Source organism: Nyctibius grandis, chromosome 6, assembly GCF_013368605.1.
Source record: "Nyctibius grandis isolate bNycGra1 chromosome 6, bNycGra1.pri, whole genome shotgun sequence".
NCBI classification, from domain to species: Eukaryota; Metazoa; Chordata; class Aves; order Nyctibiiformes; family Nyctibiidae; genus Nyctibius; species Nyctibius grandis.
In genome coordinates, this window is record NC_090663.1 from 38,932,583 (window position 1) to 38,958,489 (window position 25,907).

At 40.0% G+C, this 25,907-nt stretch overlaps 3 protein-coding genes across 3 annotated transcripts in view; 2 read left to right on the top strand and 1 right to left on the bottom strand.

Annotated features, from left to right (window-relative positions):
- Nucleotides 1-7,866: 7,866 nt before the first annotated feature.
- Nucleotides 7,867-8,520, top strand: LOC137665188 (claudin-22-like). Its single transcript, XM_068404029.1, has one exon. The coding sequence runs from the start codon at nucleotides 7,867-7,869 to the stop codon at nucleotides 8,518-8,520; it is 654 nt and encodes a 217-aa protein (XP_068260130.1).
- A 743-nt stretch (nucleotides 8,521-9,263) lies between these two features.
- On the top strand, nucleotides 9,264-10,372 carry LOC137665282 (claudin-22-like). The gene is given in 3 exon segments (XM_068404154.1): nucleotides 9,264-9,325; nucleotides 9,815-10,122; nucleotides 10,125-10,372. Coding segments are annotated over 3 exon segments (618 nt in total).
- A 974-nt stretch (nucleotides 10,373-11,346) lies between these two features.
- The window catches only part of WWC2 (WW and C2 domain containing 2), a 110,632-nt gene continuing 96,071 nt past the window's right edge, over nucleotides 11,347-25,907 (bottom strand). Inside the window, exons 20-23 of the mRNA XM_068402757.1 lie at nucleotides 24,661-24,753; nucleotides 23,332-23,574; nucleotides 16,035-16,162; nucleotides 11,347-14,051 (exon numbers count right to left, since the gene is read on the bottom strand). Of these exons, the coding sequence (XP_068258858.1) occupies nucleotides 13,985-14,051; nucleotides 16,035-16,162; nucleotides 23,332-23,574; nucleotides 24,661-24,753 (531 nt within the window). The 3' untranslated portion in view covers nucleotides 11,347-13,984. The remainder of the gene's footprint in view (nucleotides 14,052-16,034; nucleotides 16,163-23,331; nucleotides 23,575-24,660; nucleotides 24,754-25,907) is intronic.

Here is a 25,907-nt window from a genome sequence, read left to right on the forward strand (position 1 = left end):
AAAATGATGCAAGGCAAAATTAAACTGTGGAAGCTATTGTAAGGTGCTTTGGATGCAGCAAGTGTGTGCTTTAGGGGCAAATTCATAGGGGAAGGGTCCATCAAAAGCTACTAATCATGATGATGTAGACTTAAAGTCCAGGCTGAGGGATCTTTATGCTGTAGGATGGAGACAATATCAATCTATCCTTATCATGTTGTTATATTCTTTCCCTGCTGGGCCTGATGAACTTTTGGCTTGGCCTGGCCTAGCACCGCCATTCTTGTATTAGTGAATGTAGCTTTGCAAATGTATACCAAGCTCAGTGACATGTATGTGTGCATTGTCTTTATATATTCCTTTAACTCATACAGTTGCTACCTTTTGTCTACATGGGATTTTGTACAAACCAATACAAAGACTTGAGTATATTGCAGAATAGTCACTTTCCCAGTATCTCTTGCTGGGTATTATGTAAAAGAAAAAGTAATCTCTTGTGACTGACCAAAGAATTCAAAGCAGATGCCTGCTCAAGTGAACACAGGTTATCTTTATATTGGGAAATACCAATTGTCATCCTCTTCACAATTGTTTTCTTGCAGTCAGAACCTAAGCCTCTTCCCTGTCTTTCATTTAGGATAAAGCATTCTCTGTTTAAATGTTTGAATCCATGGTACGGAGGTAGTCTTCACCTATGCAAGTCTGTTTAGAAAGTGTGTGATGATTTGCAGAAGATACTTAGTACCTTTCCCATATGCAGTCATCATCAATTAGTTAAAACAGAAATAACTATCATCACATAACTATTGCAGAGGCAGGATGTTAGAAGTCTTCAGCAGTTATCTGTCTTTGGGTTGATCTTGAACATGGGCAGATATTGTATCAATCTAATGCTGCAGAATTAATCAGAACTCCTGCAGTCTCACTCGCCTCAGCTATACTGTATTTTGCAATACATCATGCATCAAGTGTGTTAGTGGATTCTGTGCATCATCCTTTTCACCTCTGCAGGCAGTATTTGACATCTGAGGATGCTGCTGGGTGGCCATGATCAGTGGAAGGGCCAGGGGAAAGCAAAGGGAGGAAACTGCTGTTCCTCCTTCCCTCCCTGCACCCATCCCTTCCTCAGGAGTAGCCATAGGCATCTCTACTTGACTCCCTCCTCACTGCCTCACTGAAGGAACCTGAACAGATAGAGGCCTTTTAGCTTTTTTGATATAAAGCAGGGAATGTGAGAAGGACTAGAGAGAGGGGGTGGGGATGAATATGACAGAAGACAACTCTAACTTGTATATTTAAGTTTTAATTAATACTGACAAATGTTAATGGTTTAATTTGTTAATGAGAAGGTGTCATGAACTCTTTAAATGATAAGCTTGCTTAGATTTCAGTTGAGGGGGGATATTTAAATCCTGGTTAAATCCTGTGAGGGAATAAAAGCTTTTTCTTTTTCTTGGTAGCCAAAAAGATCTGCAACATTAGAGAGAACAGTTGCTTGCTAGGAAAGACCTTCCCTTTCTGAATCTCCTAGCTCCCTGCACCTTAAGAGGTAAAACACTAAAACAGTTTAACCTACTAGAATCTGAAGAACAATCACATTTCAAATGACTAACATAAATTTGTTCAGCTGCTTTTCTCCCTTTGGCCCAAATCTCAATTATGGCAGATGAGCAAAACGCCACAGGTGCCCCTCACTTCCTTCACTTGTCAGAAATTCTCACAGTGCCTTTCACACTCTGGCTAGCTTGATGTTAAAAGGTATGTGCAGTCTTCTAATTTATGGTTAACAAGTCCATATTATCTTTGTAATCCCTATTGTCATGCAATAACAATTCCCCGTGTAGGTTCAACTGGGTACTACAAATAATTTCTCATAAGTTAACTGATAATAAGAAATACATCTTGAGGAATGAGAGAAAGCTTATTATAATAATTGTTTGCAGGTGTTAAATGAAGAGCATTATAGAAATATATATGTGTAACACTCTATTAAACCAGAATCTCATAAAAAGAGATGGATAATGATAAAGAAGCCTACATATTTTATAGCTCAGAAATTAATTTTTTAGACTTCCATCATTCAAGGAAATCACATTCCAATCACTGTTCAAGTGACATGAGTTTTCATACTTACAGTAATCTCCTGTATTGGCAGTACATCAAAAATAGTTCCCTGAAGAATAAGGCTAATTTTCTAACCCAGTCAACCCTCGCTTTGAAGTCTGGATTGGGATGGTGATGGAAGAGTTTCTGCAAAGGTTGAAGTACTGAGCCTTAAAGCATTCTTTATTCTTCTAGTATAAAGATGGCAAATCTATCCTCTTTCATTTCAATCTTTTAACTAAGTCCCTAAAGCAGAAATGGGCAGTTTCACTTTGCTGTGCTTAACTGTCTCAGTGCCTTTCCCTTCTAGATCTTGTCCAACTGCCATTAATCCTACGTGACGTCATATTTCAAGATTTTGATTAATCTTACAGAAATGAAACTGTTAGCAAGGTCTTTCACTCCCAGAAGTACGTTTCTTTTGCATACGTAATAGGCTCTTGTTAAAGTTGCTTAATGAATTACATCCAGTATTTGAAGAGGGAAGGTATGCGGGGTTGGGCAGTCCTTGCAATACTGAAAAGCTGGGAATATGCCCATTTGAGGGGGGAGGTCCTATTCAGAGGGACAGCGATGGCTGTGCCTTTTTCCTGTGTGAGAAGGTTCTGCAGCCCCTTCCTGGCTCTTCTAAAGGTGCTGAGGTGGCATGTGCTTGCTGAGTCCTCACCTTCTGCTGCTGCCCTCACCCCAGTTTTGCCTTGATCTCTGCATGCTGGCCCTGGTGCACCAGTGGTGTAAAATCATCAGCAGTGGCTGCGCTGCTGGGGTGTAGTCTCCGCCTGCGTCAGGGAGGGTGGATCAGAAGAGGTCATACAGCCTTTGTGATGATTTGCTTTGTCTCTGCTGGACTGTCCCCTTCTGCTGTAACTTCTCCACAAAATAGTGAGTTGTTTGTTTTGTGACTTCTTTACTCTAGCATCATCCTAGCATTCACTGAGGGGCACTATCTTCACATGTAATACAGAAACAGAAAATGTAGTCTCATAAATTATCACCTCTATATATTGAGTTAGATGTTTTATGAAAGTGTAATGACACCATGAGTTAACTGTGTGTGTGTGTTTAAAAGTTACTCTTTCCCCTTCCAAAACGGAAATTGTCATTATATTCATCACCAGTATACCCCTCTCCATACTGCCTTTCTTCCCTGCTTTCACAATGGCCTCTAAGTGTCCATAGTTCAGGGTTGCTGCTGTGGATTGCACTAGGGTTCAGGCAGGTGTATAACAACCAGTGTCCCTCATACACTGGAGTACAGATAATTATTCAGGGAGAAGCCAACCTCTCTCTACTGTGATGCTCTCTGAAGCACTCTGAAACTTTAGGATCTACCAATACAAATAATTATTTTTGACAAAGTTCACTTAAATGCAGACTAGAGCAAGTCAATATGGATAGTAGTATGGGTTGTGTTCTTCGCTTGATGTTTCTGTTGGTTTCACTGAAGGGCATACTGGATGTGCAAAACCAAAAGATGTGCCCCAGCATCACAAAGAAATGTGTTCTTACTTGGGTAAGAAAATGTTAACTCACACAACTTCCAGTTCAAGCAGTAAGGTGGAAAGCAAAAGACTGCCAAGCTGAATGAATTAACTCACTTGTAGTAAGATGCTGAAGACACTACCATGCCAGCTTCTGATGGCAGCTATGTTTTACTGGCTATAACTAACATTCAGTTATAGAAAATCTATACACTGACTCTTATTTCCATCTTTTGCATATATATCTATAAGATGGGAATCTAAAGATAAGAGAGAGCTGTGAATGATTCATGGAAATACTAGATTTTTAAATAAGCAACAAAAAATATTTAGGGAACTCCATTACTATCTTCAGATTAACAAAAATTATGGTAGTGTCTGGGGAACATTATTGGAGACAACTGTACTTCTAGAGATGAGCATGCTTTTGGACCACTGGAGGAGAATAAACAAGCCCACAACATGAACATGCTTATGCCTTATGAAGGACCTGGAAGTATACGAAAGAGTCGGTCTCTTATAATACACTGACTGATTTTGTGGGATTAAATTGCCTAATCAGCTCCCAAAGTGCTGCACCTGATAATTCTTTCCACTTATGCTGAACATAAAATATCTGGATAATTGTGTGGGCTGCAGAGCTCTGTAAGGACAAAAATTCCCTAATACTCTTTGCAGGGGGTAAAGTATTAGTGCATCTCTCTCTGGCCATGGAGGTTCCCAGAAGAATTAGTGTAGTGCTAAAGCTTTTAAAGAAAATATGTATTACTCACAATAAGATTCAGAATCCTTGTGTTCAGCCTGAAATGGTTTTATGGGGAGTAAAAATTTAATGTGCTTACCTGCATAAAATGATATGCATGCTGACCATCCCCATTTTGCTTTAGTCTAGTCAAAATCAGTTTGCAAAATGATGCTTGGAGTTAGTTTGAGTGAATGATGGGATCTCTGATGCTTTAAACAGTATTACTGTAACTGTAGGAACCTGATTGTGACCTGTGCTATATTCTTCATGGGCATCGTCTGTAATGAGAGGTGCAGAAGCTTAATGTCTCGCAGAACTGGCTGCTGAAACAGTCAAATGGCAACAGCAGCAAGTGTAAGATGTACCAATCTGTGTGTCTATGGCAAGTGGTTGGCTTCGGGGGGGGCTGGTGCTCCAGAGAGTCTCTGCTGGCTCCTGCATGAGGTGGGCACTGGGGAAATGACCAGAAGCCTCTCCTCTCTGCAGCTCAGTTCCTCACACTGAGATTACTTTAGCTGCTTAAGCTGCTGTGGATGATATCCCTGAATGTTGCATACATCAGGCTTTATTTAAAGTCTACTAAAAAGAAAAAAAAAAAAAGCTCTAAAACCAAACAGTCAAAACCCCCTCTAAATTCACCCTCACCCCCCTTACCTGAAAGTACAGTGGTTGGTGATAGGTGTACTCGCTCTTCCTTTTCTTCTTGACAAGCTTGTGTTGGACAAGCACGGTCCTTGCTGCAGAGGCTAGCAAGGCGGGCAGGGGAAGGAGAAGGGGCAGAGTTCTCCTGGAGCAGCTCACTTGAGCGTGGGCCCTGTGGCACCGGCTAGGGAGGTCCTGGCAGGCAGCTTCCCTGTCCCCAGCAGTGGCCATCTCCACTGAAACCCCTAGAGATGATCAGGCCAGTGCAGACGCTGTTGTTTCAGGCTGTGCAGATGTCGGCAGATGTTTTTTGTCATCACGATGTAACAGTGCACTCTGGGTTTATGTTTCAAATTACCCTGAACAGTAGGGCAGAAACTGATGGGAGCTCTGGGCTCGGTGGTAGAGAAGGCCACAGCTGGGACACGGACCCGTGCAGTGCACGTGTTTTGGTTGCTGCATATTCCTGAATTCTAGCCCTTAGGATTTGCAGTAACTCTGACATGTTACCTTCTGTGTAGGCACAAGTCTACCAAAATAAAATTACTCTGAGAATGAGACATTTTTAGATGCGAGAGAAAGAAATAAATAATGGTGGGGAGGAAAAATGTGAAAGGACAAGGGAGAAAGGGTTAAGGCAGATACTGACCAGAGAATTTAGGTATCTCAGTTCAGCCAGAAGTTCTATTTTTGTTTATGGGTTTGCTGAAATTTTCATAAGATCAGTAAGTTCCAAGTTAAGGCATTTCAGACCTTGTTACTATCCAGGTGACAAGGCAAGTCCTACCTATTTTTTTTTCCCCCTCACTGGAAGAACAAGGATTCTTTTATAATCTTGCACAGAATAGTATAAGGAAGCTTTGCTTGCGCTAGGTTAGTGCATGGTTAACAGTAAGTTGCAGGACTTAATTGGCAGATCTTACTGATGCAGCAGTCTGAATGCTTCTGATTGCTGCAATTTCAAAGCCAGCATACAGCTCCAGCTGCGGCCAACATTAGTAAAATTCTTGTGCTCTCACACTGAATTGACTGTTAGAATTAAGAGCAGAGGAAAAAAAATGTTAAAAGCTCACAGACAAGAGAAGTGCAACAGGCTTCCAGTAATAGTCTGGCAGTAACTGCGATTTAAAAGTCAAATAAGCATGTAGCCCCTGAATGAGCAGAAGCACTCTTGAAGTGTAGTTGTTCATCTGAAAAAATTATTCAAATGGCATTATGGAGTTTGTCATTGAATGTCGTGATGATTTCCAGAACTAGCATTCTTGCTCTGAACAGAGAAAGGGGAAAGAAACGTAACTGCCAAAAACAATCTGGAGTTTGAATGAATACAGGGTTGGTTTTTCTTTTTTCTTCTTCTTTTGCCTAGTGGATGGCCAAAGTTAGAGCCTTGCTTGCATCAGTTTGTTCCCAGTGTTGTTAGTAATATCCTCGGTGATTCCTGTTCTTGTGCATGGGAATTTTTGACCAGGTGTAAGTCGTTGGACTGGGCTGGTACACAAACAAAAGGGAACGAGATCAGCTTTCCTTGTGTTGGCTCTTCACAGCTGGTGACAGGAAAAACACAAGGGTTAGAAATTGAGACTCAATACAGAAATGAGGAAGAAGATACCATCTCACAGAGAACTTTCTTAATGATACCCTTCGGGATTTTGGAAACCTTCAAAAGCAGCATGATGTTTTTCCATCACCTGATAACCCATTTTGAGCAACTGAGAATTAAAATGTGCAGATGAGTACATAATCGCATCTAGAAAATGAAGTCAAGAAAGACTGGAAAGCATCTCTGGGTCGTACATGTGTGTATGTGTTCACACTGCTCAGCTCCCCCAGTGCAGGCTGTGCTGTTACATCTGTGGAGGGGAACAGCAGACAAATGTTCTCTTTGCTGACCCAGTAGACAAGCATGAGTGTAGCTGACATGAGAGCAGGAAAAAAGCAGGGGTTCCTAATGGGGTAATGGCATAATGGTATCTTGCATTGATCAGAAAGGTACTAGGCACTCCTGGCCCTGGGAGCACTGAGTGCCAAATGTTGTTAGACACTAAGTGTATACACTCTCTGCCATCTGGGACATGGGCTCTAGGAAAGGGGACACTCTGAGCTGCTGTAAGCTGCTACCATGGTATTGCTGAAGTCCTGGGGCAGGTAAAGTTTATGCTGGCTGATGATCTGCCTGGGTTCTTTATGGTGGAGGGATGTCTAGGATTTCGTTTCCTACGGTACTTTCACCATACCCGTCTCCTTTTCCCCTTAAGAGTCAGTCAAAACAAAGCCCATTTTAAAAGAAATGAATGTAGAAAACGTGAAACATAAGGATCTTTTACAAAGCGTCTTTTACAGTGCTGGGGACATAAAACGAGGCAGTGGAAGATAAGCCATTATGTATGTTGAGGAAGTCTAAGAATAAAGATTATAGGCAAACAGTCTACCTTTCTTTACAAGGCCTTGATTTACATCCCTGAAATCTCAAATTTAGCTATTACAATGAAGTCCTGTTGCACACAGAGCTGACTTTTTATCACCACTTAAAATCTAATTAATCCGTATTGAAGCACAAAGATTTGTTGTGTTTTAGGGTGAGGGGTCATAGAGGCCTCTTTGTTCATCCTCAGGCTTGTAATCATCAGGCATTGGGATATAATTTTACCAAGCAAATTGGAAGGTAACAGATCAAATCCTTATCGGAAAGCCTAACTCGTGGTTTGGTGAAGTCCTTCGTCCTTTATGTGAAACTTTATATTCATGAAGAACAAAAAAGTGTTTCAGAGCTTACAAAGGGTTAATAGCGAGGGCTTATATTTGGGGCAGCAGAGAACTAAAAATCCATCATAGCTTCTGCCATCACTCAAGGTAGCAGTTGTTGCAGAACTGCTGGGGAGACCTTCCTCCTCAAGCTTTTAGGACACTGCTCTTATAATGGCCTTGGTCTATCGACCAATGATGCAATTAAGTGGCATACTATTCTCTCTGTTGGGATGGGTCCTGTCCTGTCTCACTACCTATTTACCCCAGTGGAAAAATCTTAACTTGGAACTGAATGAACTGGAGATCTGGACCATGGGACTCTGGCAAGCTTGTGTTGTCCAGGAAGAAGGGGGAATGCAGTGCAAGGACTTTGATTCTTTCCTAGCTTTGCCTCCAGAGCTCAGGATTTCTAGGATTTTGATGGTTTTTTCCAATGGATTGGGGCTTTTGGGCATCTTGCTCTCAGGATTTGGGTTGGACTGTTTGAAAATTGCTGAGCGACAACAGGAACAAAAGAAACGGCTGTTGCTGTTTGGAGGAATGCTCTTCTGGACATCGGGGATTACAGCTATTGTCCCAGTTTCTTGGGTTGCCCATTCCACAGTCCAGGAATTTTGGGATGAGAATATACCAGATGTTGTTCCCAGGTGGGATTTTGGGGAAGCGTTATTTGTTGGCTGGCTTGCGGGATTTTGTCTTCTGTTAGGAGGATCCCTACTTAATTGCACAATCTGTTCAACCGAAGTCCATCTATCTTCAGTCCGTTATGCAGTAGCGGAACAGCAAGATCAGTGTCAACACTCGGAAACTGAAACTAGGCCTTAAAACGGAAGGTTTTAAGCAGTACAGAAAGACTGCCCTATCTTTTCTTGAAACCCTAGGGCAAGCCAGAAGCTTGTTCCAGTAGGAATTCAAAGGACTCTTTGTTACCTAGCTGATTTCCTAAACTTACATCTGTTTTCTCCATAACTGGTATTGGAAGGTGGTGTGTTTTCTCACCCGCAGAACTGTTTAAAACTTTGTTTCAGAGCAGAATGCTGAAGTTTTCACAGACTGCGCAGAACAGGTGCTTTTTGCTTTTTCAACTGCACTGTAAAATCCTGAAAATGAATATGCATGTTCCCTTGCAGCTTGGCTTTTAACCAAAAATACGCTTCCTTTTCATTTGTAACCAATTAAACAAGTCTCAAAGTTTAACTCCCTGTTGCAATTTTCCACTTGCCCAACGCAGTGACGTACAAACTTGAGAGTTTTCACATCCTAAACAGTCTAAATACGTGCATTGCATCAAATTGTTTTTCTGTGTGCTTGGAAATTGTTATGCTAAGAAAACCCTGGATTTCTGAAATTCTAGCAAGCTTTGCAGATGTCTTTTTCTGTGCATGGGGTGTTACAGTGTGGGTGCTTCATAACCAGTAAGTTGTGTTTTCCCAGTCTAACACATTACGCTGCCCATACAAGTTATTCTAAGTGTTTCTGGCACCTGTTTATGCACCAAAAATAGTCTGAGAAATGCTGCTTTCAAAAATACTTACACTATCTTCTGCTGATACAGGTATTGAGGCATTATGCATCCTATCAAAGGCTCCATAAGCTCCATCTGCTTACAGCAACATGTTGCTCTGAACATGTAACCTTTGACTTTAAACAAATGATATTTAACTGGCCACAAAGCAGCAGCTTCATTTGCTGTAAGTAGAAGTGTATCAATGTGGTATTAAAACTTAATTTAAAAACAAACTGTGAGATGAGTAGAACTGCTGTAATGCTTTAGCAGATTGATGGAAAGCAAAGTATATGCTTTTCTCAAAAACCCAAAAAATAAACCCAAAAAAACCAAAACCAAAACCAAATCCAACCAAACCCCAAACTAATGAAAGGTGAGCCCAGCTGTGGCCACACCCTTCAGCTCCTGGTTGCCCACACTACCTATCCCCAAAATGCTGCACATGGAACCAGGCACCACAAAGCAGGAGAGGGAAGAGTATTTCATGCTTTATAAAGCACTGTTTTAACTTTTGCTTATGTTCAGTATGACAAAGAATTGAGCAGAACAGTAGCTACAAAAGCGAGTAGTTTAGTGCTTCAGTGACTGCTAAAAAATTAATTTGGTCCACAGACACAGGCTACAGGTAGCTGGATTTCTGTTGTCCGTACTAGGATGGATTTTAACTGGTACCTGTAACTATTTACTAGACTGGAAAAATCTCAACTTAGACTTAAATGTACTGGAGCTTTGGACCATGGGACTCTGGCAAACCTGTATAGTCCAAGATGTAGGAGGAACACAGTGTAAAGACTTTGATTCTCTCCTAGCTTTGCTTCTAGAATTCAAGATTTCCAGGATTTTAGTATCTACACCAAATGGACTAGGACTTCTGAGCCTTGTGACCTCTAGTCTTGGTTTGGACTGCCTAAAGATGGAGGATACAGAGCAGAAGCTAAAGATCAGCTGTTACTACTTGGAGGGATACTCCTGTGGATGTCTGGAGTTCTGGCCTTAGTCCCTGTTTCTTGGGTTGCCCATACTATAATCCAGGAATTTTGGGATGAAGCCATCCCAGAGATTGCGCCCAGATGGGAAATAGGGGATGCACTGTTCAGTGGTTGGTTTGGTGGACTTTTTTATAATTCTAGAGGAATCTCTACTCCTCTCCACCATCTGCTTATCATCTGACCATCAATTACCAGAGCAGTATGCAATGGCAGATATGCAAGATGCCCATCAACATCTGGAAACCGGAAATAGCAGACTTTAAAAAGGGTAGATATCAGGTTTTCTGATCTCTTACTCCTGCATTACAGTAAGAAAGGTCTGCTGAACAGACAGGTTACTGTTTACAAGATCGGGGGTGGGGGGATTGTTTCTTACTAAGTAGTTCCTTTAATCACTACTTACCTTCAGTTTTAATTACATTAATTGATGAGTTATGGAGATCTAAGTCACCATTGTACTTATCCAAAATCCAATCAATCAATTGCAGGTTTTGGTTTTGTAGTTTTTTGTTTTGTTTTGTTTTTTTTTTTTTTTCAGGATAAGTGAGTATAAAATTTTTAATCTCTAGGCACGCATGGAGACTTGACCATATTTTAAATGGCTGAACTCCTCCTCGGGCTGCTTTAAATAATGTCTTTTTTACAAAAAGTATAGTAGTTTAAGTCCTGAAACAGTTTGTAGTGCCAGTCCAACATGCATTACAAAAACCTAATACAGTACAACCTTGAATGAAGTTCCCTGGACCTGTACCATTTACAGTAACCTAAATGTTCTCAGACATAATGTCACGTAATACAAGATTCTCCATTGTGTGTATGTGTGTGTGAGAGAGACTGACTGAACATATCCCTGCAGTCTCCCTCTCTAAGGAACACCAGTATTTCTGAATAATAATGAGATGTTGTCCAATGGAGAGCTGACCACGTTCATTGCTATTGCAGTTTTTACTTAACTGTAAAGAACTAACTTCAAATATATTAATTGGTTTCTATATAATTTGTCTTTTGATGTGTCAGTGATTGATGTGAACTTTCTATAAACTGCAATGATTTTACATTGACAAAGCTGTAGCAGCCATCTGTTTCTGCAAAGAGCATATAAAGACACAGAACAGCGATAAAAGAATTAAATAAAAAACTGGTCTGGAAAAGAGCTTTGTTAAAAAATGTATTTTCCAATCACTGAAACACATGGAAAGTGCAGAGACAAGTTACTCATGTGATGTACTTGCATACTCTTACAGACAAAATTAGAACAGAAACACATTCAGAATATAACCTGATTAAATATTTAGTTCAGTCCTGAGCATTTGATATTTAATACAGTATAAACATAGCAATAGTAAAAAAAAAAAACAAAAAACAAACCAAAACTTAAAATTATTTGATCTGTGTTCTATTACAATTTCTGCTAAACTTTGCTCATTTGGCTAAATATTCTTGTACCAGTAATATTTAGATTTGATATATGCAACTGCAGTGATATTGGTACCTGGAAATAGAACTAATTACATTCATTATACCCTGCTGTGCAGAGTAAATTCCACTTTAAGAGTAATATTTATAATTTTAAACTGATGGGGGTTTATTTGTATATATATTTTAGCTTATTCTATTGAGTGTTGGAAGCGTGAATAATCTGAATTAGTAAAAAAAACCCCAAACTCCAAACCCATAATTGTTAAAAACTGACTCTAAATATGTTCAACTTTACCAATTTGGAAAATGAGGAGCATGAATATGTTTAAGTCTCTCATTTTTAAATGAGTTTTGCAAGCTAAAGCCAGCAATACTTAAATTTTGACCTCACCTCATGCTCACACATCAGATGATAATACTTTTGAAAATTATTCAACATGTGAGGAGAAACAGCTAATCTGGCAAGAATTTAGACAGCTCTAAATATTTTTCACAATAGCATCCTTAATGTCAAATATTTTTATGGCCAGAACTGAACTATATTAAACAGAACATAAATAAGACTGTAAATAAATAAAAGAAAAATCATAAAGTACACCTCTAAACATAATTCTACAAACAACTTATATAATCAAATTGAGAAGTTGAAACTGTCAACCATCATTTCACCTCTACATTAAATAATTCCAGATTTGTTTTTTTTAAAATTGACCTTTCAAACATGAATGTTATCTCAAACCCAAGAAACAAAAAAACAAATGGGGCATTCATAAAGGATGTTCAATCAGTCATCTTGCCCAAAATAGCACGTTTGGCTATATACATTTAAGTGAACTGATATATCTGTGCATAAGAAAAACGCTCGGGTGTTACACAGAGCTCTACTCACAGAACTGTCACTTTGAATTTAAGACAGCTGCTACCATATTGTGGTTATATTTGCTTCCATTTTCTCACCAAGTAATTACAGCCTTTTTGAAAGATGAAGTTCATGCCTATGTGGCTTGTTGCTTGGGGAAGAAAACTTTAGCCAGTGAATTCAATACATCTGAGTGCAACACATTAAGTAGAAAATGAAATAATTCTGTTATTTGCAGTGTCTACCTCCTTACACAGTACCCACAGAAGGTAAGACCCCAACTGCTTTACCAAGACGGGGCTGCTTAAAACACCTACCTCTAATGTTCTGGACTTCTAACAGAATGCATCCAAGTTGATGCTGCTTCTTAGCTGGCTGCTTCATGTAAGACAAACTTGAAACATGCCATTCACATCTATTTATTAATCCTGTGCACCCTCAACTGCATACAGGGTCAATTGTGTCTTTTAAAAAATGTTATTTACTGTACCAAATTCTAGTCAGGAGCTTTTCTTTTTCAGAAAGGGATTACTTACCAACAAGACTTCGGATATCTGAGTGAATATGTGACAGATTTTTCTCCTGGTACAAATACTTTAATGAAACATCTTCATATTTGTAAACCTAACAAACACTTTTACCTATTCCTAGCTGGCAATAAGACAGCCTCTAGGACAAAAGATTAACATAGAGAAACTCTCATTTTTAAGTGTACAGTGGATATAACTATTCCGATTTCTATGTTGGTATTATGAATTTGATTCAGCTTCCAGTTCAGAAAGCAGCTGCCCCTTTTGGTAATCTCATAGTAAGTTTTAGGGTTACTTGTCTGCCTTGCATTTCTCACTCTCCTGCAGATGCAAGAAACCTTTAGTGCAGGTTAAAGTACTGTACATTCATAAAACTAAAGTCTCAACTCTGTCTCTTCCTACAAAGTATTAAAAAACAAAACCAGAAGAAATTTGTTTTCAGAAACAAAATGCCAATGTGGGTGATGAGTCTAATTAGCAGCTGTTGTGAGGCAGCCTTGATGTTTTGGAAAGGAGCTTACGCTTGTGGTTAACTTTAAACTATAAAAATCACACTCTTATACAAAAATATTGCATGGCAAAACAGCCATCTTCACAGTCTGCTCACATGAAAACAGTGAAAAGATAAACAATCTTCTGTTGAACATAATATTTCTCAACACAGTGCAGTTCAACAGGATACATGCTTAGTACTGCCTTTGTTCCTTTGTTCCATCTTTACAAAATAAAAACAGACATGCAATACATACAAACTGTACAAAATCAGCATCAGTATACCAAAATTAATCTACTTTGGTTTTCTGGTTGTTGGGGGTTTTTTTGCCATTTTTAAAGCATACAACAATTCAATTCACTATATTTTACAAATAAACATATCAATAGTGAATTTAAAACAGAAGATCTTCAAAAGCAGGTCACTAGAACTACAAAGTTCATCTGAAAAAGAGATGAGCAAGTGGAAAAACACTTCAATGAAAATGCATAATTATACATCATCAGCTGGGAGGGCTGGTATACTGATCTTCGCTCTTGTGAAGTATGCTATCTTCTCCCTGAAATTAGAAAAGGAAACAAGTTATTGTTTTACTATTTATGGCATGACTCCAATGGCATCTGCTGTAGAGCTGCTACTGTTACAGCATAGTTCTTTAATATAGGTTTGGAAAATATAGAGAATTTATTTACAATAATGCAGTTGCCAGAGCATTCTGACATAATTCCCCTCTTAGGCAGATTTATGTAAAAAGGAGCTCCAATTTTGAAAAAGAAAAAAAAAAATCAATATTTCATAATAAGTTCAATGATGAGACCGAAATATTGATCTAGTCACTGAATTTCCTATGATGATATTTCATGTGGGGATGAAAAGGCTAAATAAAACATTTTATCCTGACTTGGGAAAAGGGAGGGGAAAAAAATAAAGTAATTGTGTCTAGGCAAGCCTCAGAGCAGCAGAATTGTCAACCCCTTCTCTAGTTGCTTCCCGTGTGCTGTTACCATTTCTGTCTCCTACAAACTGAGAGATTACTGAAGCATAACAAGTTGACACAAGCTCGTCTGCCAGCAGCCTAGAAAGCAGATGATAAGTATTGGGGGCTTAAAAATTAAAGCTCAGAAGAGTCATTCTTCTTGAGATCTTCAAAAACACCTTTGTGTGATTAGTCTTTGAGGCCACAGCACTGTAACAAGTCCAACTAGCAGGGCGACCACAATTCAGCCTTAGGAGGTAACTATTTGCCCAGTAGACTAAACCATGTTTTCCACTGGCGAAGCCCAAGTTCCCATCAAAAGCAGTAGCTCAGAGCAAAATCAACTATGTAAATGGGATTCCTCAGCTAATTGCATGGTGATTAGAAGATAAAGGAGAATGGAGTCTTATGATATGCTTCTTGCAGCAGAACGATGTCTTGAGCACTGGTACACGTTCCTGTAAATTTGTGCAGCAGACTGTTTTTGATGACTGTTAAATGACCAGCACCAATCAAAACTCTTTCTCAAGACTTGCACAGAAAGTGAAAACTGTTTGAAGATGCTTTGAATTTCATACTGAACATAAACAGCTCAGCTGTAACGTTCCTTTGCTGAGGAACCCCTTTCCTTTCTCTCTTGCTTTGATTCTGCATCACTTACAGTTGTGGTCTGCAATGTGTGCCTCACAGGCCCCTGTTTGCTTAGGGACTTCTCAAACTGCTCACAATAGATTGGGTTAAAAAAGGAAAAAAATCCTCACATGTATTAGCAGCTGACTTAAATCTCCTATACAAGAATTCAGAAATCAAACTTTAAAAACAGTGTGTGTTAGTGACAAAACAGATTAAACTCGCTTGCAGTACTGCTTCTATGTGAAAGATTAAGTACTGTATTTTTCAATCAATGGTTTTATGTTTATTTTTACGTAGAAGTGTGGCCTTCAGGCTGCTAGCCTGCCACTTTACTGTCCAGCCTTTTAGACCAGTTAGAAATTAAGGTTTGAGACAGAAAGTGTTCATTCTGGCTTATGCTAAGCAAGAACACTTGATTAATTGCTTCATGTAATTGGTTGCTCTTCTGTTCCTGCAACCAAAAGGAGGAGGGATTCAAGATCTCTCTTAAATAACAAGTCTTGAACAAGGCACAAGTAGTGGTTAATCAGTTTCCTGATGAGATGGATACTTTTCTACTTCTCCTTGAGGGGCGATTTGCTTCAGGCACCTGCCATTACCGGAAGAGATCCCGTTACTTAAAGCCTACTGTCAATCTGCTGTGGGTGAGGTGAGCCATGGCAATGCACAGACAGGTGCTTGCCCACAGCTGGTGCCACGTAGCGGTCTGCAGCTCAGCTGACATGCTGCCACTTCTGCCACTTGAGCAAGTTACTGAGGCCCCGTCCTTTGAAACTCCAACTCGGAGCTATGTTAGAAATGTATGACGTTTCTTGCAATTCAAAGGCGTGTGGATTTTTGAGTACTATTACAGGGCATGTCTAATTATATTTAGAAATAATTCATGTTACTTCACTACAATAAAAAGAGCATGAAAAGCAGAATAGGCCATACCTGAATGACTGCACCTGCAGTGGCACTTTCTGGCTCTGCTCCCGTAACCGGCATACATCCTTAGAAGCTTTCCTCATCAATTTCTCAGCACTTAAGCCTTGTTTCTGTTCTTCTTTTGACTGTTCAGCCTGTAAATGGGAAAAATAACTATATTTTGCTAATAACAAACAACCAGTCATTTCAAAGAAATGACAAGTTCTTCTGTGTCAAGCAAAACACTTGGCAGTGTTAGGCTTACATCTGGACTCGATCTTAAAGGTCTTTTCCAACCTAAACGATTCTATGAAAATCCCTATACAAAGGGTCAGCAAGACAAAAGATTGACATCACAAGCCTAAGCCATGGGCACAAAATAAGATAACAGAGCTTTTCCTAAGAAAAATAAATAGAGCAAATGTCCTGGTTTGGCCCAAACCAGGCCAATTTGTCTTAGAGAAACCAAGGTCACTGCTAAATTCCTCACTGCTTATGAGTGAAGAGCCAAAGGGGGGTCGCAGCTGCAGGGAGGAGCAGACAGGGCAGGTGACCCAAGATTGACCAACGAGGTATTCCATCCCATACACATCATTCTCACTTTCCTATTTATCACTAACCCACTGCCTCCTGGAGGTGGGGCCCAGGAGGGAGGGGCCCTCCTGTCTCCCACTGATTGGTACCAGCTTTGCCAATTTTCCAGTTAAAAGCCTGCAGGTGTGCTGGGTGGAGCTACTGCATTTTCCCCTGTGCTGGGGGGAGCAACTCTGCCTGAGGAGGATTTCCAAGCTCTCAGTCTTGGCTTTGTATATATTTGTATATATTTGATTATTTCTATTATTATTGTTATTATACTCTTTTTCATTATTATAGTTTATTAAAACTGTTTTAACTTTCCAACCCATAAGTCTCTCTCCCTTTTCCCTTTCCCTTTCCCTTGGCGGGGGGAGAGGGTTAACAGAGAGCATCTGCCACCTGGTTAATAGCCAGCCCAGCTTTAAACCGTGACAGCAAATCCCACGCCACCTCAGGTGGCTACTAGGTGTTACAAATTTTGATGAGACATTTCTTAGGGCTATAGTTAGACAATACCTAAATTTGTATGAACAAATGTTGTCTATCCAAATATTGTTTTAGAACTGGGAGACGGTGATTCTCTTCCCATGTAGAGAAATTTATTAATAAATTTCATTTATTTCCTAATGAAAGCTCTCAGGAAAGTTGCCAATACCTAATCTAAAATGACAGACAAAAAAAAAGAGAAGGCATGCTCTCAAAATACACGTTCAAGTTTTGTTGACCTTGTTAGCAAAGTTAACATTCATGAACTTTTGTGTTTTTATTCATGACACGACTCCTGTTTTGCACGTGAGACTCACGTCTTTCATTTGCATTGTCGAGGTGTAAAAGCCAAGGCAAGTGAACAGAACACCGGTGGTAATAAGAGATCAAGGATCTTTCTTGATGTGAACATTGTTGAGCAGCTACATACCCACTAGTATTTCTGTACCTCAGTATTGCTGGCTCTGTTGCATATGTCTTTACCAAGTGCTGCTGCATCAACAGGACAATCGCAGCTGTATCATCCCCCATTTCAGCAATAGACTTCAATTAAGAGTTGTGTTTTGCTTTTTAAAAAACTTTGTCAAGGGTTTCTGAATGCTCAATAATTTGAACAGTGGCTCTTTTTAGGTGGGCAGTCACCTGGACTTCTTAGACAAGTGGCCACATTCATATGCAGATGGCCACGCCATCATGTGTGGGGTGCATGGCATGGGCATGCCACCTTGTGTGTGCACTTAGCTTCATTTCTAGACTGCAGGTACTGTCAGACAAATGTTAGTTACTCCATTTTGAATTTTGCCAGCCATCAAAATCTAATAGAAGCAGTTCATGTTCTGAAACAATTTTTAAAGTTCCTCAGAAGTTAATTTTTGATGCTTAACTTTAGGCACTTGGACTTGAAAATGCTGTTGTTACCTCAAATTAAAACACACACCCAAGCCAGAAAGAGCAATCTTCAAAGTTAGTTTGTAACTTAGGAGTTCAGGTCTCCAGTGCTGAATTCAACCCAGCAGACTCCCAACAACAAAACCAACCAATTCAAAAAAGTTAGTCCATAATATTAATTTCATACTGCGTATTTATAGAAATCAGTTCATAGCAAGACAGAGGTACCCTGTGTCTGTTGAAACGCACTCCAGTGTTTTATGTGAAAGTATTTTACATGAAAGAACACCACCCTTTCAAAAACTCACTCAAAATCCAGTCAGCTTCTACTGCTGTTAACTTCTTCAGTCCCCAACTCCAAACCAGCTATGATTTTAAAATGAAATTAACCTATAAATATTGTTTTCCTTATTAGTTAGTGAACATAAATTTGCAATCTACAACTGGTAGTGTATTAATTTTACATACGTCACTGGCCATATGTTTTATCAGCTCCCCTAGTTAATCATCAGAGCACTAAACATACAATATTTCAAAATGTTCCAATTTTATCTTTTCCCTAACTATACACGAGATTCTTGTGACTACTGCATTTCAGGTCACTTCTTTGTTTTAATACTCTCCATCCATAGATGACTTCTTTGTTTAATACTCTCCATTACCATGTACTCCTTTTTCATTTTTTAATCCTTTTATTTTTTCAGGATGCTCTCAGAGAAACTTTGATTTCAGTCCAACGTCTCTGAGAGTATGTATTTGAGAAGGTATGTACATGACTAGGTTTGTATTGACATCATGTTTCTTGAGTGAATTATAAAGATAGGGAATCTTCTATCATATAAAATACAGAAAAGTAACATACATTGGCCATACATTAAATAAGTGCCAAAAATCTGGCCCTTCTCTGCCAAAAATAAGTGCCAGATAGGAATCTCTGTATCTGCACTTAGCTTAAGTGTGAGATAACAAAGAAGAAACCTTATCAAAATTAAAGCTGAAACACTACTTCCTGTCTTGTTACAGAATCACAGAATCAACCAGGTTGGAAGAGACCTCTGGGATCATCGAGTCCAACCGTTGCCCTGACACCACCATGTCAACTAGACCAGGGCACTAAGTGCCATGTCCAGTCTTTTCTTAAACACATCCAGAGATGGTGACTCCACCACCTCCCTGGGCAGCCCATTCCAATGTCTAATAACCCTTTCTGTAAAGAAATTCTTCCTGATGTCCAACCTGAACCTCCCCTGGCGAAGCTTGAGGCTGTGTCCTCTTGTCCTATCGCTAGTTGCCCGGGAGAAGAGGCCAACTCCCACTTCACTACAACCTCCCTGCAGGTAGTTGTAGACTGCAATAAGGTCACCTCGGAGCCTCCTCTTCTCCAGGCTAAACAACCCCAGCTCCCTCAGCCATTCCTCGTAGGTCAGACCCTCCAGACCCTTCACCAGCTTGGTCGCCCTCCTCTGGACTCGCTCCAACACCTCAACGTCTTTCTTGAAGTGCGGGGCCCAGAACTGGACACAGTACTCAAGATGCGGCCTCACCAGTGCCGAGTACAGAGGGACGATCACTTCCCTAGACCGGCTGGCTACACCATTCCTAATAGAGGCCAGGATGCCATTGGCCTTCTTGGCCACCTGGGCACACTGCTGGCTCATGTTTAGCCGGCTGTCGATCAGCACCCCCAGGTCTCTTTCCGCCGGGCAGCTTTCTAACCACTCTTCCCCCAGCCTGTAGCGCTGCATGGGGTTGTTGTGGCCAAAGTGTAAGACCCGGCACTTGTTCTTGTTGAACCTCATGCCGTTGGTCTCGGCCCATCTATCTAACCTCTCCAGATCCCTCTGTAGGGCCTTCCTACCCTCCAGCAGATCGACACTGCCACCCAGCTTGGTGTCATCTGCAAATTTACTGAGGGTGCACTCAATCCCTACGTCTAGATCATCTATAAAGATATTGAACAGCACCGGCCCCAGAACTGAGCCCTGGGGAACACCGCTAGTGACCGGCCGCCAGTTGGACTTTGCCCCATTCACCACCACTCTCTGGGCTCGGCCATCCAGCCAGTTTTTAACCCATTTAAGAGTCCAGAGTCCCATTTAATTGTTCAGTGGTTTTTGTCTAGAAGAAAGAAAGTGAATCTAAAGAAAACCTGTAAACCGTGCTAAACACCAAAACACTGGAACAAGGACATATTTGTGGTATTAATGACATAATTACAGATTACCTCTACATAGGAGATGTACTGAAAAGAAATAAAGATGATCTTTACAGATATTCACAGGAATCTTTTTTTTGACATACACGAAAAGGAAGTACTTTAGAAGACACTAGGTGTCTGAAACCTACTTGTATGAAGATTTAAGACTCAAACTTTGAAATACTGCATGATTTCTCACAAAAATGCAACTAAACAAGAGAAAATGCTTTTGGTGCACAGAATTACCTACTGTTTTCTGATCTGCAGGTATTAGTGGGCTTTATGTACTTGCTGTACTTAAGAAGGTGTGGTAGGAAGGGGAAGGAAAGTATGGAGTTCATGTATTTGGCTTCAAGCAGAGTAACTACGTGCTAGCAAGCAGCCACTGATTTTTAACATCCCCCCCATCTGCGGTTTCATTTTTCACTTGAGACTCTCTCAATTTCTCTGGCGCTTCCAGCTGCTGCATTAGTCTGTGCCATTATAATGCCTGCAGGATCTAAAAAATAATCTATGACAATGTTCTCTAGGCTGCTGTGTTTTGCTAACCCAAGAGGAAACACTGACAGCAGAGTACAGCATTCTTAGGGTTGTTTTGCTCCACAGGGGAGGGCTGCAATGATTTTAAGGGTAAAAATATTTCTAGAAACTTTGTAAGCACTCTTCAAAGAGGTAGAGTGGCTGTGATCATTGTTCTGACTTCTAGCTTGGAAAGAAGGACTTAAATGCTGTGCTGCAGCCTGCATGTATTTTAGAAATGTATATTACTACCCTTATTCCTCATTGCAGTGTGTGACATGGTGTTGATCACTGACACCAGAGATATAAAATATCTATCTGCTGCCTTGAAAGAGCCGGCTGAAATAAGACAGCACAAATCCAAAGGATTTATAATATTAAATGTTGCAGAGGCATACTCTATTCTAGTGGGAATAGCTTGAGTGGGAGCAATTTTAAATTAAATAAACAGTTAAAAATTATCCTTTCTATCCTGTATCCAGCATTAGATATAAACGATGAACTTCTAAATAAATTTAGCTATGCTTCTTTTATATAAGCTACTATTTTTATGGGTTAAAACTTAGAAAGATCAAATTCATACGAGTTCACATGGTAATAAAACCACACAGTTACACTGTGTGATGTTTAAATGTTGTGCTGTCTTATCCCACTTTGCGCAAAGGTTTTTCAGAACACTTGTCAATGTTCAGCCTAAACTCTGCTTGTATTTTACAGCCATTTTAGAACTCCGCTGGCTATAGCCAACAGCAGATGCCAAGGAAAAAGAGACAGGACGACAAGATGACAGAACAGGGCATAAACACAGAGCTGGGAGAACATAACTGGGAAAAAGTTTTGTTTCCTAAGCTATCGGATAGTCAAGGACTTCCTGAAGTAGGTGATTTCATTATGGTTAATGACCTCTGATGGATTTTTCTTCCATGAATTTATCAAACTGCTTTTTGAACCTATGCAAACTTGCAGCACTCAGTGTTCTGTGGAAAACTTTTTTACAGTTTCCAAACGTTGTGCTATGATTGCTTGCATTTAACCTGCCACCTCTTCAATTCCCTACTTCCTGTATTATAAAAGACAATAATTAATTGCTCTCCTCCACTTCACTCATGATTTTATAGACTTCAGTTGTAGCTACTTAGCCACTTCTAACATGGAAGCTGTTTTCTCCTTTGACCATCCTTGTCGACCCTCTGTAGTTTTATTATACACTTTGAGAAGGGGAACCAGAACTGAACAATGTTTAAGTTACAGGCATAACATCTATTTACATCATAAAACAGTGATTTGGTTTGTTCAAACTTATTTTCTTAGTAATTCATGTCTTATTTGCTTTTTGACATCTGCTGATCACTGTGATGTTTTTGCTCATGTTTTTGTTTCTTATATCTGGAGTATCTCATTCCTAACATCTAATTCAGAGGTCATCTCTGTATACGTAAATATTAGGATCATCCCGTCCCTTCCCTCCTCTACACAAGGCTACTTACTGACATTTAGCTTTTTTAAAAGCAAAACAACAAACCCAACAACTCTGCACCTTGTTACAACTGCTTTCCATTTTTACTCCTCTGAATAACTTGGTGTCATCAAAACACTAATCTCTATCAAACATAAATACATAAATAACTGAAGAGTACAAATGCCTCCTGGATGGCACTAGCAACCTCCCCTCATCAAAAACTGGTGTACATTGACTGACATAGCTGGGAAGGGAGCTCCAGAGGGCATCTACTCCAACATCCTGCTCAGAGTAGGTGAAGCTAGAGGTGGGTACTCGGAATATCTCCAACTGTGGAGGTTGAGGTTTTTTTGGTTTGGTTGGGTTTTTTCCTCCCCTAACAACCTCTCTAGGCCCCTATTCCAGTGTATGATCACCCTCACAATTTATAAAAACAAACCACCTCCCCAAAACAAAACAAAAACCTCACAACATCCAGCTTTTTCATCTATCTTGTCAGAATTTTCCTTGTGCCAGCTTGTCACTGTTGGTTCTTGCTTCTTCTATCCTGTTTGTCTTTTATCCACATGAGGGCATCCCACCTTACCTTATGGCAGTTTAGAGACAGTGCATATTATACTTGTGTTGTTTTAGAGATCATCAGATAGAGAACAGAATTTGGCTTTCCTTTGCCAAAACTAGAATATCCTGCACAAGGAAATAAGCCACAGTGGAAGTACTGCCTTTCCCACATGGCCCTACCACTGTAAGTAATGGTCATTGCCTCTCTCTACCTGTTACAAAGATCTTTTGGCTACAAGTTCTGTGCAGACTGCAAATCAACTGGTGCTGAAGGACAAAAAGCATATGCATGGCTGTAGAAGTACGGCTGGGGATGCGAGTCTTTTCAATTAACTTTTAAGTAGATGTTTATACTATTTTACTATATCAACCACAACTATTACCCCAAATAATAGATTTTCTACTCTGAATTACTAAAGTATTTAGAGAGCACTAAAAAAATACTACCTAAATTCTAAGTTTAAATGCTGTAGTATTTGCTAATAAAGAAATATTGTTTACACTATGTAATTCAGAGGTATAGTTAGTAAAATGTAAGCTTCTGTAAAAACATGATAGACCAAATTCTTTACAGAATTTATAGAAAAGGTAGGGACATACACATATTCATTCACCCAATATCTGTATGTGGCTCATACCTGTTTTTCAGCTTGTTTCAAGAGTTTCTGGAATCGTTCATCCTCTAGCACACACAGGGGAAGGTCTGTCTCTCCTCTACCTTTCATTTCCTCAAGCTTTTGCTTAAGATCCCGCAAGGCCTGAAGCTCATCATTCAGACGATTCTGTCTTGTGCGTGATGCCTGGAGGTCCAGCTCCAAGTCAAGGGAAGTGCGTATGGGGCACTCTTGCGTAGCTCTTCGCATAATTGGTTGGCAAACAGGCTGAATCATTTGGGAGACAAAACAAAAATGAATATCTAGAGAGGCTAGTGTAGGGTTTGACATAAAACAGTCAGAAAAGCTCAAATATTTTTTGTTTTTCCTTAGCAGAAAGCTGCTATGATGAGGTCCAAGTCCAAGAATTAATCTATTCTGGAATTTTTCTTCAGTCACTAGCTAAAAATAAGTGCAAAAGCTTCTCTAACCAGGTGTACAATGATATATTTACAGGTTAAAAACAAAAACCCCACCCTGGTCCCCAGGATAACACAAGGCCAGGAGACCAAAACTACATAGACTTCCCCATAGATTTCAACTACATTATTTATTTTTACCAACATGTGCTTTTTCAAGGCCTAAGCAAACACATAATGGTACAAACTCTGTAAACATGCATTTCTTTAGTGTCTTTCACATTTATTTACTGTCCTTTCACAGTGACTTCTCACATGAGTAAGGCAGGAGAAGCCATCCCAAGACTATTCAGTATTTATTTCTTATGCCAAATATAATCCGGCTACCTGGTAACAACCCTTCCGCATAAATGTTTTTTAGTTACGATCAAGATTAAAATATACCTCTCTCGACTTATGTAAGAATGAACTCCATGCAAGAGAAATACAGTCTTACTCTCTTGGCCTTCAATCATTTTGCTAAAACACTCTTGAAGAAGAGCAAGCCCACTTCAAAAGGACATCTGAATCCTTGAAATTTCCACCAAAATTTGCTCAATATATATGTTGCTGGGATTGACTTTTGTGCAGCGTAAGCCGCCTTGGATCACTTTGTAATATTTGGGTTCTTTAACAGTAACAAGCTAAAGTTCAACAGTAAATGCCACACTGCTGGGCACCAGTGTCCTGCCACTGGCTTCAGCCATAACTAGAACAACATAAGCTTTGTTGGTGGGGGAAGATGTGGGACTGAGACCACTGTGTTGAGATTTCAGCCTGAAACTACAGGACTACATGTGGTCCTTGCATCGCTTTTGCTGAAATACTTGAAATAAAGCATGTGATTTTAGTTGTTTGCTACTCCTACTCTCCTCATACTTTGTTTTAAACCACATCCAGGTAACATAGCACATACCCGTTTAACTCTTAGGCTCCGCCGTTCTGTGGCATTTCTCACAAAGAGAGACTTTTTGGCTAGTGTTGAGCTGTCGCTGTCACTTCGATTCAACTGTCAAAACGTACATAACAAACAGAGATATAAATCATCTCCATATACAAACACATCTGTATTGATAACCAGTCAGAAAACCTCAGTGCTGATATACATGTAGGTCATTCTTAGTACAAAAAAATCTTTTCAACTAGAATAAGTATCTACTCTAAAATTCTATTCCTAAACCAAGACAACCATTGATCTTACCGAACGAATAGTAAGTAGACTCTTTAGGAATGCAAGGAAGGTAACTAGGGTTATTAAGTACTGCCAAATCACTGTCAGGCTTTTATGTAATCTGCAGTCATAAACTAGGAATTTCATTTACCTGGGGCAGGCTTTTAACAAATTTACTACAGGGAAGGTAAATTACTGTAGACATGCACCTGTCCAACAAATGGTATTTTTGTATCATTATTTGTAACAAGTATAGGTGTGCCTACAGCTTCCTTCTGAAACAGTTCCTGCTTCCCAAAAATATGCACCACAGCTCGGCAGTAGTTTCTTCTAAATTATAGCATTAGTTCCACATCCATCAGTGCGGACTGATTGTTAGATGCATCAGCATGCGTGGTGGGAACCTTCAGAGAAAACAGAAGGATCTATCTGCAGGATATGTATTTCACCTCTTCAGGAAAGGACAGACAAGAAGAATCATCCTGCTAACATTTCAATAACCAAAGCCAGAGCCCTAAAGCATGCTTACACAGGACTGACTGGGAGTTGGAGGTGAGAAATACAACCTCGTGCAATATGAAGACACCTCTTGAGAGACAAATCTGTCTTTTCACCATGGAGCCGCTACTGGGCACTCACCCCTGGACGCGCACAGGTGGCTGTCATCACTGATGTTCTTTAAGCACTTTGCAAGGGATATTTTCAAAGGCACCAACAGACTTTGGGTCTGTCCTTTAGGCCTCAAAAATCCTGCTGTTTGCTGTAACATCATATGAGAGTAGGTGCTTTCTTAAAGCTAGGCCATCTCTTCTGAGAAGAGAGCAGCTGGCTAGTTAGCCAGAGCGTATCCAACAGACGCTTTCCTCTAGTATAGCACTACAAAGCAAGCGAGGCTGGATACGCTTGTGGTGCAAGCTGGGCACTAGGACTGGGGAGACCCGAGTTGTTCAGCCCTCTCCATGGACTCGGACGCAGCTGCAGTGCCCACTCCT